Source organism: Meira miltonrushii (genome assembly GCF_003144205.1).
Source record: "Meira miltonrushii strain MCA 3882 unplaced genomic scaffold FA14scaffold_3, whole genome shotgun sequence".
In the NCBI taxonomy this organism is placed as follows: Eukaryota; Fungi; Basidiomycota; class Exobasidiomycetes; order Exobasidiales; family Brachybasidiaceae; genus Meira; species Meira miltonrushii.
Window position 1 is genome coordinate 29,466 of NW_020289945.1, and position 11,026 is coordinate 40,491.

Consider the following 11,026-nt stretch of genomic DNA (forward strand, 5'->3'; position numbering starts at 1 on the left):
TTTGGTTATTTTACATGATTTCCATTGTGTAATCATACTCTAGTTGATGATGATCGGAAAGTAAGCGTAAATATTTTTTTCCGCTGGGATACGATTTCATTCCGCTATTTATAAAGTTCGCCAAGCGGAAACGCCTACAATCATCATAGATCATTATTTTAGCGTGAGTTTTGTTTGCATGAATGCGCGCCAAAGACTGATTTTATGCCACTCTCGTAACCGCTCTTCTTCCGTTCCAACCTACCGCATGAATCTTTTTGACATGACATGACAGATTAAACAGAATCGTATAAAGACGGGCTGTGCTATTCTCTTTTCCTTCACTTCCTAAACACTTTCACCAATCATGACTTTAAACGCTTTTGGCATTTCATCCACCCTTTTTCTAATCTTGTATGCACTTTTGTTCATCTTTTTGATGTTCAATTATGCAACAAAGCGATTCACACTTCGAAGCAGATGGAGCTTAATTTTATTCCATGTCACTCTTCGATTAGCAGCTCAATCTGTCGGTTTGGCATTCTCTTTGATCGGTTTCAAAGCAGTTTCTCTCCTTATTGCTTCTTTGGTTCTTTCTGCAGAAGGGTATTTTTCGCTGGTCTTATGTGTGACCAGATTATTGATTTCTTGGCAAAGGCATTATTTGCCCGAAAAACATTCATGGTTAGCCGGTCCAAAGAATCCGCCCGAAATGAGCACTGCAAGAAGAATTTCGAAGGATTAACATTTATCAGCATCATTCGTTCACCAATAAATGCTATCCATTGGATCCTTAACGCTGGAAACGTCTTAATTATCACGGGTGGGAATTTCTTGGCCAGCGGAAAAGGAGATTCAGCATCAGAGAATTGGAACACAAATACCCATCTAACAGCTTCTAAAATCATGCGTGGAACTGGACAAGGCATATGTCTGGCAACGGCAATATTTTTGTATGGATGTTTGTTCTTCACATTGCGTCGTGCACATAGCCGCAATGCAACCAAGGAAGAAGTTCAAGCTAGAATCGTTTTAGTAATTTTGGCAATCACTTTTCCCTTTATGATGATTCGGGGCGTTTTCGGAATCTTGCAAGGCGTGATTGATTCTTTGAACGTGAGTTTACCAAAGAAGCATTCATCAGCGATTTACTTACTCTTTTCTTTTTTACAAAGTATTATTACCCTGGCATCTACAATTCTGACGGTTTCACCAGCGATTTTGTCGTGAAAGAGGCCGTTCTAACAACAATGACTGAATGGTGTACATGCACATTATTATTATCCACAAGCTTGTTGCGTGCTACGAAGAAAGAATCACAACACACAAGCACTGATGAGGATGACCACGAAGAAGAAGGAGCAGTCAAATCCGATGCAGAGGAAAAATGATATTCATTTAAGTCTATTTACAGAGAATATTTACTTGAAGCGGAACTTTGGATGTGCAGAGAATCGCAACAACAGATAACCCAAAGATGAGAACACAAAGTAGATGGCAAACAAGAACCCGACACATTCCGCAATTGTGAAACTTTGAAGGTTGTACTGTTGCATAACATCTTCTCCTGTTCGATAGCACGTTCCTCCGTTTGAGACACCATTACAATTATATACTTCCCCTTTAAACTCATTCTGTCCGATAGCAAGATAGGAATAAGTGATGGGACTAATCCAACGAAGCCAAACGAACCACGGTGGTGGTTTGGGTAATAGATTACCACCAAACAGGAAAAAGATGACATTTAATGCTGGTGCAATGATGCTACCAATTTCCACAGTCGGACTTACGGCTCCGATGCAAAATCCCATTCCTATTGACGTTAAAATTTGAATTTGATTAACTCCAAGGAAGATGAAAAAGCGTGCTGCAGATGCTTGAAGGCCTACCATCCAATAAAGGATGACATAAAATAAGATTCGTTGCAAGATCTGACTTGGTACTTCGACGATCATTCGTGCAAGATAAAAGCTACTTGTGCGGTATAAGCCTGCAAATCGTTCTCTTCGCATAATTTGACGGCTTAAAGGGAAAACATTGATGATAGGAAATAACACAGCAAAACTTGCATTGACCGGAATGAAGAAGAGAATACCAATTCGTGCAATCACATCCGGCTGATCGTACCCTAAGCGGAAGAAGGCAAATCCGATAATGATAAGCAGGACAACTGTTTGACCTAAAGCACCGAATAACAGAACAGGATTGCGTAACGTTTCAATCATTGTCCGTTCTGTGAGAATGTACAATTCTTTGAGCCAATTTGATGGCCAAGTCTTATATGCATCCTCATGTTGTTCATCTTTGACCAGGCTTGAACGACGACTGTTTTGATCTGCAGATCCATGAATCTTTTCATTGGTTTCTGTGGTGTCTACGCCACCTTCTGAGTCTGCTTCTTGGCGAACGTCTCTTCCTCTTCCCGAATCACGCCATGCTTTTAATAGCGCTTCAATTCTATCTTCTGCTTCATCACTCTTTTCCAAATTTTGTGAAATATCCAAGAGGTAATCGGCAGGGTTCATTCCTTCGGGTACTTTGTATCCGAGCGATTCAAAGTATGGAATTGCATCTTGCGGTACACCTTCATAAAATACCGTTCCACGTGCCAATAAGATTACCCGATCGAATTGACAAAACATTCTGTAACTCGGTTGATGAATCGTCATCAAACAAGCTAGATTACGTTCGCGTGAGATATCTCGAAGATTTTCCACTACACTCCAAGCAGCAAAAGCATCTAAACCCGAAGTAGGTTCATCGAGCAAAAGAAGACTTACGTCGCTCACCAATTCTGTTCCAATCGAAGTTCTTTTTCGTTCTCCACCCGAGACACCTCTTTGACCTGGACCGCCCATTCGTGTATTTTGACATTTTTCCAATCGAAGCATCCCGATCGTTTCATCAACACGATCTTCTTTTTCCTTTCGGGTGAACAATCGATCTGGTAACCGTAAACGTGCAGCATAGGATAATGTTTCCCGTACGGTTAAGCATCCGATTTGCAAATCATCCTGTTCAACGTATCCCACCACACGCTTCCAAGTTGCTGGATCTCTTGGCTTTCCCTTGTAATGTACGGAACCGTTTAATTTTCCCACACTTTCGAGACGTGCAGAAAGAGCGTTGAGTAAAGTTGTTTTTCCCGCTCCACTTGCACCAAGAATTGCGACCATTTCACCTCTTTTTACTGAACCTGTTAAACCATTTAAAATTCGACGATGATCTTGGGGAACGGGTGAAAGGTGGGAAGCTGATTCTGCGGGTCTTTCCTTGTATGTAGGCGTTTCTCCACCTCCATCATCATTTGATTGCTTTTGAGCATGCTTTTTGATACGAGGAACTGGAATATCGTACGTTATATCGCGCCAATCCATTTTGTATGATGAGAAGGAGGGAAGAATGTATGCTATCAAACAATGCCACTTTCTGTTTATAGTTATGTCAATGTGTTATTCGGCTTTTATAAGTGTTGCATATGTGCTGCATACAATCTCGCCTGTCAAAAGTTTTATATTCCGTGGCTTCTAATAATATTGGCGAAAGAACAGTCAATCGGTGTTAACACTTTCAGGAACGCGTTACGTAAAAGCCGAAAAGCCAAGATGCTGAGCGTAAGCCATGGGATTTGATTTCTTTGAAAGTTGCTGATATAATCTACTATATATAGTGAACATCAAAAAGAAGGCTAGAACAGTTAAATTGCCGCCGGATTCAAAATTAAAACGAACCCGTGGAATGCAGAATGAAAGCATATCATCAGTATCCCAAGAAATACAACGGTATTCCATTCAATGCAAGGGAAAACATTAAACTATACAAGCATAACACTCTCTCCATCTTCCCCAGCTTTGAGAAAATGCAGATCTAAGGTAGTCCGACGATAGACGACAAACTCGCATCCATCTTATCATAAAGGATGCAAGATGTCAGTGTACCTACATGACATGCATTCTATAAAACGGGAAGCCAAAAGAACACTCTTTCAAGAAAAATAGCTCTTTCTATATTTGTATTCTACCCTTAGGATGCCGATGCTAATCATCATCTTAATTCTGTAACACCATCCAATGTGTATTCTCACCATCATAGTAGACTTCCATGTCTAACATTGGCAGTCAGCCTTCTCGTCATGCTCGATGGAGACATTCATCCAGTTTAGGGATTAAATCAAGCAAAAATTATATACGAGCTCAAGATGAAAGATCTTCAAATGAAACACTTTTAGCATCAATACCTTCTCTTCACAAATCTACCAATTCCTTCTCTCAATCGGCAAAATATCAAGGAATTGCATCAATCACTGCACATCACCTCTACATAGATACAGATGATGATTTGGTACGTTCTTCCGGAAGTTTTGCTAAAGCAGCTGTGTTTACCCTATTCTCCCCTTTATTCTAGACATTCAAAGGATATAAAGAACCTCACTTCACCATATTTTCAGGTAGAGGTTTTCTGAACTTCTTTGTGTTTGCTACTTTGATTCTTTCGCTTTTAACCCTCTTTGCTGGATATCCCATCTTGGAATACTTTCGTCGTAAATCAGCACCAACAACCGGCTCTTATGGTTTAGGAGGAACGAATGGAACGGGTCAGGTACCACTTATACATCCTCAATTACTATTAATCGATTCCGACACGCCTTCCTCTTCTCATTCTTGGACAAGTGCAACTGGAGATCAGTATCATTTAGTCTTTTCGGATGAATTCAATGTTGATGGTCGCACTTTTTGGCCAGGCGACGATCCTTTTTGGACAGCTGTTGATTTATGGTATGGAGCAACAGGCGATCTTGAATGGTATACACCAGAACAAATAAACACAACCGGTGGAGCCTTACACATCACCCTGGATAATAAACCAATGAACGACCTTAATTTCCGATCCGGTATGCTTCAATCCTGGAATAAATTTTGCTTTTCAGGAGGATACATCGAATTTAATGCGCTTTTACCTGGGTCTCCGGAAGAAGTGGGCTATTGGCCAGGTCTTTGGATGCAGGGTAATCTGGGTAGACCTGGATTTTTAGCAACAACGGATGGCATGTGGCCTTACTCGTATAACTCTTGCGATTCGGGCATTTTACCTAATCAAACTTCTCCCACTTCACCATTTTATGAGGAAGAATCTACCTTTCGTAATAATGGCAAAAGAGGATTAAGTTGGAACCCGGGCATGCGTACACCTTCCTGTACTTGCGCAGGCGAAGATCATCCAGGTCCAAACACAAATGTAGGAAGAGGCGTTCCCGAACTGGATGTTCTAGAAGCGCAAATTAATACGGCCGAAGGAGTTGGCGAAGCTTCGCAATCTCTACAAACTGGACCATTCTCAAACAAACACAGGTGGAATCAAAGTGCTGCTACTTTTGGAAATGATGATTTAACAATATTTAACTCTTTCCGCGGAAATGTCTATCAAGAGAGTGTTTCTGCCGTTACGCAAATTCCAACAAAAGCATTTCAGAAGACGTCTAAAACATTCACCACTTTCGGGTGTGAATTTGAGCCGGATTATACTGGTTCAGGAAAGGGTAAAGTGACCTGGTATATAGATGGGAAAGTTTCTTGGACAGTCACTGAAGCTGCTATTCCAGCCCAAAAAGAAATCGACATTGGACAAAGGCTCGTACCGGTAGAACCAATGACGATCATTATGAATTTGGGAATCTCAGAAGGCTTTCAAAGTATTAAATTTGACTCCCTTGATTTTCCCGCCGTATTTTCGGTCGATTATGTGCGGGTATATCAGCCAAATACATACACCCAAGATCAAGTTTCGTGTAATCCGCAGAATTATCCGACATCAGATTATATAACGAGACATATGGATGTTTATTCAAATCCACAGTTATTGCTTTGGCCAGAACCGTTTCCCAAAAACCAGCTCAAAGACGGTTGTTGATCATCCTTCTTTGGGCACATGGACACTATCTCACATTGTAATTTAACTTATGTATTATATCACTTTTTGCTTGCCAGTAAGAAGCTTATTTCTTCACTCGGCACCGGTTTGTCCCACTTTATTTTCTCAATAAATGAAGGTATACCATTTGTTGATCAGCTGAGCGTTCCTACTGTACACACATTCTTTGGGAAAGTTCGGAATATCAAATGAAATGAAGTGTCTTGTTCAATATTAACGGGGCTGAAATGTCAAGTCACTGTTCTGAACAGGTCCTTCATAAAAGAGATAAGGAAAAATCGTATTAGGTCAGAATAGCGGATCCGCTTTAAGCATACCCCACTTTTTGGATTATGATCCTATCAAGAAACGCCGGTGCCGAACTTTAGGAACAAGAGCCGTGTTGAGAAAAGATGAGACGTTCACCGGTGAGGAATAAGTACTCTTCCTAAAGATAAGAAAAGAAAAATATAAAAAGCTTTAAGAATAGCTCTATTTCATTTCCGTATCTTTTCGCCCGTCCAAAAAGGAAAGCTCCTCTAATCACCATGAGTACCGAAACGAAGGAAGATATTACGCCCACCGACGAGAAAAAGATTCATCTCGTATCCACAGATGAAGAAGCAAAAGCGGCAAAAGAAGTACTGGAACAACTTAAAAAGCTCAAAAGGCAACAATTGGCATGGGATCCTAACTTGCCCGACGAAGTCGACAATGAACTCGATGAAGCGTTTGATACTGATGACTACAAAGAACGCATGCACATTGCCGAGGAATTACTTGAAAACAGTCCTTACCCAGAAGTGAGAGCAGCAGTGTTAAACTACGATACAGGCGGTCATTCAAACACGATCCGTGCCTGGTTCTTTGGCATGATCTTTGCAACGCTTGGATCAGCTTGTAATGCTTTATTAAGTATGCGAAATCCGTACATCGTTATCAACACATATGTGGTGCAAATTATAGTTTTTCCCATGGGTGTCGCCTGGGCAAAATGGTTACCAGAAGGTCGTTTTAGATTGTTTGGCCGTGAACTTATGCTGAATCCAGGGCCTTTTTCTCAAAAAGAGCATGCTTTAATCGTGATTATGGCAAATGCATGCTTTGGCGGCGGGGCTGCGTATGCCTTAGAAGTGATTATTGCTCAACGTGCATTTTACAACCAACACTTTGGCTATGCTTTTGAAATTTGTTTAGCAATGTCAAACATGATGCTGGGTTTTGGTATGGCTGGTTTCTTCAATCGATTCTTAGTACAGCCAGCTGCGATGATTTGGCCGGGCAACTTGGTTAATACAGCATTATTTACTGCTCTTCACGATCGACCCATTCCCGATCCTGCAAAGACGTCTGGATGGAAAATTAATCGTTATCGTTTTTTCACTTATGTGATGATAGGATCATTTGTCTGGTTCTGGTTCCCGGGATACATGGCGCCATTTTTAAGTTATTTCGCTTGGGTAACATGGATTGCTCCTCAAAATGTGGTGGTAAATCAATTATTTGGTCAAGCAACTGGATTGTCATTTATTCCTTTGACTTTTGATTGGACTCAAATTTCTGGTTTCAATTTCAGTCCATTAATCGCTCCATGGCATGCGATCGGCAATACATTGATAGGCTTAGTCATTTTTATTTGGATCCTTACACCTGCAATGCATTATAGCAACTACGCCTGGTCTGACTATCTTCCAATTTCTGACCCCAATACATATGACAACACAGGTCAGATTTACAATGTTTCGCGCATTATCGATCCCGTCACATTTGTCTTTGATGAGGAAAAGTACAAAGCCTATTCACCTGTTTTTCTCTCAACGACTTTCACTCTTTGTTACGGCTTGTCATTTGCAGCGATCTCTTCGGTTCTTACGCATACGGTTATCTATAACGGAAAGGACATATGGAGGATGCTAAAAAAGTTCAACGAGATCGAGGACGATATCCATTCTCGATTAATGGCAAAATACAAACCTGTTCCGCTGTCATGGTATATGGCTGTTTTCATTGCTACTTTTGCTATGGCAATGGGTATCACAGTTGGTTTTAAAACCCATTTAGCAGCTTGGGCTTTGATCCTGGGTATCTTTGTTGGATTCGTATTCTTTTTGCCAATCGGCTTGATTGCAGGCACAACAAATATTTGGATTGGATTAAATGTGTTGTGCGAATTCATGATAGGCTACATGCAGCCAGGACGGCCTTTGGCAGGCATGATGTTCAAGGCATACGGTTATATGGCTTTATATCAAGGTTTAGGATTTGCAAACGATATGAAGTTGGGTCATTACATCAAAATACCGCCGCGCGTCACTTTCACGGGTCAAATGGTAGCGACTGCATGGTCTGCAATCGTACAAGTTGGAATGATGAATTGGGCTTTGGGAAATATTGAAAATATTTGTCATCGTGATCAAAAAGACCATTTTTCCTGCCCGAACGCTCGTGTTTTCTTCAATTCAAGCGTTATTTGGAACCTCATCTCTGGAAGACGAGTATTTTCACCGGGTGCAACGTATTCACACGTGTTAATCTTCTTTTTACCGGGATTCATTTTACCAATCGTTTTTTGGCTTATTGCAAAAAAATGGCCAAAGTCACCTGCAAAGTATCTTTGTGCACCTATTATTTACGGCTCTCTCTCCCTCATTCCGCCTGCTACTCCCATGAATTACGCCACATGGGGTCTTGTTGGTTTTATCTTCAATAAATGGATCAAAAACCGTTGGCGCGGATGGTGGATGCAATACAATTATACCCTTTCGGCTGGCTTGGATGTTGGCTTAGCTTTATCAACGATCTTTATTTTCTGTACTCTTCAACTCACGAAAACAAATTTTCCAACTTGGTGGGGAAACGGTAAAGCACAACAAACGATGGATTTAACAAATACTGCTATACGCAAACATGTAGCAGAAGGAGAATATTTTGGTCCGAGGACGTGGTCATAAGGTGATTTCTATGAACGAGATTCTTGTGATGATTTTCTATTTCTGTTGATACTTTGAGAGAATTGATGAATGTAATAATGATTTGAAAGAATGAAGAGGAGCTTATAATTACACGCGTCAGAGGTACATCATTAATCATTAAGCGGAAAAGCCGTTGAGAAGGTGAATGGTTACAGGGTCCAGGGTGAGTACATATCCGCTTCTTCTCCACTTGAGATTCTGCATAGGTGCATATTTCTATTGATAGAAAGCAACGTTCTCCACATCTTTATTTCCCTTCCTCCATAACATTCTCATACAAAATGGCACCAAGAGGATTAGCAATTATAATCGGAGCAGGCCCAACTTCAGGAGGAGGCATTGCACGTTATTTAGCCAATCAAGGCAACTTAGCCGTAGCAGTACTTGCACGTAATCCGACAAATTTAAACGGTGTCGTAGAAAAGATTCGTTCAACAAACAAAGCTGCAATTGTTGAAGCATTTCCAACGGATACTTCAGTTGGACAATTACAATCAACTTTCAAGAAAATCTCTCAACATGCTTCCTTTCAAGGTCTAAAGCTTAAACTAGCAATCTATCATATCAAACAAAGCGCAAAAGAACCTTTCCTGGATACTAAACCTGAGGAATTCTCTAAAAGTATGGATACATATGTCACAGGTGCTCTAACATTCGCACAAGAGAGTGCCCGCTTGATGTACTCTCAGAATGGCGGCCAAACATTGTTGGCTGATACAAAAGGCGAGAAAAAGGGAACGATTATCTTTACGGTAGGTGTGCTAGGTATTGATAGCGGACTGGCCAATCTCTGACCATCATCTTTCTTTTTTTAACAGGGCACCTTGGGCGCTTTACGTACGAATGCGGAATATACATCTTATGGTGCCACACGTTCAGCAGCTCGTAGCGTTGCACAAGCATTAGCAAAAGGTGAATCAAAGTTTGGCATTCACGCCGTTCATGCGATTGCCAATGGTCCAATTCGTGATGAAGAATCAGAAGCGACAAAAACAGGTGCAAGTATGAGCGCAGATGCAGTTGCAGCTGAATATTTGCATTTGATGGATCAAAGTCCTGCTTTATGGACTCATGAGGTGGGTATTCGGAAAGAGAGGGAAATGCATTTGCTTACCATAACTGATCCTTTTTTCTTCTCTATTCACAGCTTGACTTACGACCCGCACAAGAGAAGTTTTAATGAGCATTTAGAACATACTTTCACCCTACCGCCATCCTCCTATCTGCGGCCATAGAACCGTGAGAGTACCGCATCCCGTCCGATCTGCGAACTCAAGCACGGTATCGCCTAGTCAGTACTGCGGTGGGAGAGATTTCTTGATTTACTTTTCCTTATTTCTCGGCTATTTGAGATCACTCGCCCAAGGGCTTGGATCAACATAGCCATAAACAAGGGAAAAGTAATTGAGAGTATTAGAGGGGTATAATACTTTTAGTATTATACTTCTGTAATACTAAGTTTAAATCTCAGTTTATTACTTTCTCTTCTTATGTCTTAGGATATATTCTCGATGAGTTTTACTGACTTAGATGAATTTCAGAATCTATTATAATATCCTATCAACCTTTTCAGGTTATAACTTTTACCTTTTACTCCACGCGGGAATCCTGGGTGCTGCAGTTCGTTTTTATGATCTTCTTTTTTTTAATTTGTCTCGCATACAATCACTTCTAAAACAACTTTGCAATGGAGAAATGTGATTGATAAAGATGAGGTGCCCCAGGAAACAGAGAAACGTTATAGTATACAGTATAAAAGATTTGAGAAATTTGTGCTGATTGTTTGATTAACGCGAATAAGGTGGCGGTGGAGCAGAATGATGATTCACAATTGTATCTGCTTCGGATAATTGGAATGAATGTTGTGGAGAGCCACCTATAAGAGTTGCTTCTTGATCCAATTCTGATGTTTGTCTTTGATGACCAGATTGTAAATTCTTCTTTACTTTTTTACGTTTTGGATGTACTCCTCCCATTCGTGCTGATCCAGTGGTTGAAGTTGCATAAGTCAATGGTTTACTGGTGTTGGTACCCATCACGCATTCCTTGAATTAGAGAGGCAGGAGATGGAATCAAACAAGTGATGATGGTGTTGAACGAAGAGTTACAAGATTGATGATGGTGTTGAATGAAGAATTACAAGATTGATGAAAGGATGAATGAATGAA

At 40.7% G+C, this 11,026-nt stretch overlaps 5 protein-coding genes across 5 annotated transcripts; 4 read left to right on the forward strand and 1 right to left on the reverse strand.

Moving 5' to 3' along the window:
- Positions 1 to 346: 346 nt before the first annotated feature.
- FA14DRAFT_190323 (uncharacterized protein) lies at positions 347 to 1,370 on the forward strand (the record flags this gene model as incomplete). The annotated part of the gene is made up of 3 exons (XM_025501787.1): positions 347 to 663; positions 735 to 1,095; positions 1,155 to 1,370. 3 exons carry the CDS (start codon positions 347 to 349, stop codon positions 1,368 to 1,370), a joined length of 894 nt encoding a protein of 297 aa, XP_025353438.1.
- On the reverse strand, positions 1,353 to 3,200 carry FA14DRAFT_135215 (uncharacterized protein). Its single transcript, XM_025497000.1, has 2 exons — positions 2,411 to 3,200; positions 1,353 to 2,314 (listed from the first exon to the last, which is right to left on the reverse strand). Exons 1-2 carry the CDS (start codon positions 3,153 to 3,155, stop codon positions 1,401 to 1,403), a joined length of 1,659 nt encoding a protein of 552 aa, XP_025353439.1. The 5' UTR covers positions 3,156 to 3,200; the 3' UTR covers positions 1,353 to 1,400.
- A 491-nt stretch (positions 3,201 to 3,691) lies between these two features.
- On the forward strand, positions 3,692 to 5,886 carry FA14DRAFT_172980 (glycoside hydrolase family 16 protein; the record flags this gene model as incomplete). The annotated part of the gene is made up of 2 exons (XM_025500444.1): positions 3,692 to 4,320; positions 4,384 to 5,886. Exons 1-2 carry the CDS (start codon positions 4,081 to 4,083, stop codon positions 5,884 to 5,886), a joined length of 1,743 nt encoding a protein of 580 aa, XP_025353440.1. The 5' UTR covers positions 3,692 to 4,080.
- A 548-nt stretch (positions 5,887 to 6,434) lies between these two features.
- On the forward strand, positions 6,435 to 8,936 carry FA14DRAFT_168064 (small oligopeptide transporter; the record flags this gene model as incomplete). Its single annotated transcript, XM_025500126.1, has 2 exons — positions 6,435 to 6,675; positions 6,721 to 8,936. The coding sequence occupies 2 exons, from the start codon at positions 6,435 to 6,437 to the stop codon at positions 8,835 to 8,837; spliced, it is 2,358 nt and encodes a 785-aa protein (XP_025353441.1). The 3' UTR covers positions 8,838 to 8,936.
- Positions 8,937 to 8,994: 58 nt separating this feature from the next.
- FA14DRAFT_161149 (short-chain dehydrogenase/reductase SDR) lies at positions 8,995 to 10,119 on the forward strand. Its single transcript, XM_025498978.1, has 3 exons — positions 8,995 to 9,610; positions 9,677 to 9,934; positions 10,006 to 10,119. Exons 1-3 carry the CDS (start codon positions 9,140 to 9,142, stop codon positions 10,036 to 10,038), a joined length of 762 nt encoding a protein of 253 aa, XP_025353442.1. The 5' UTR covers positions 8,995 to 9,139; the 3' UTR covers positions 10,039 to 10,119.
- The last annotated feature ends 907 nt before the right edge of the window (positions 10,120 to 11,026 follow it).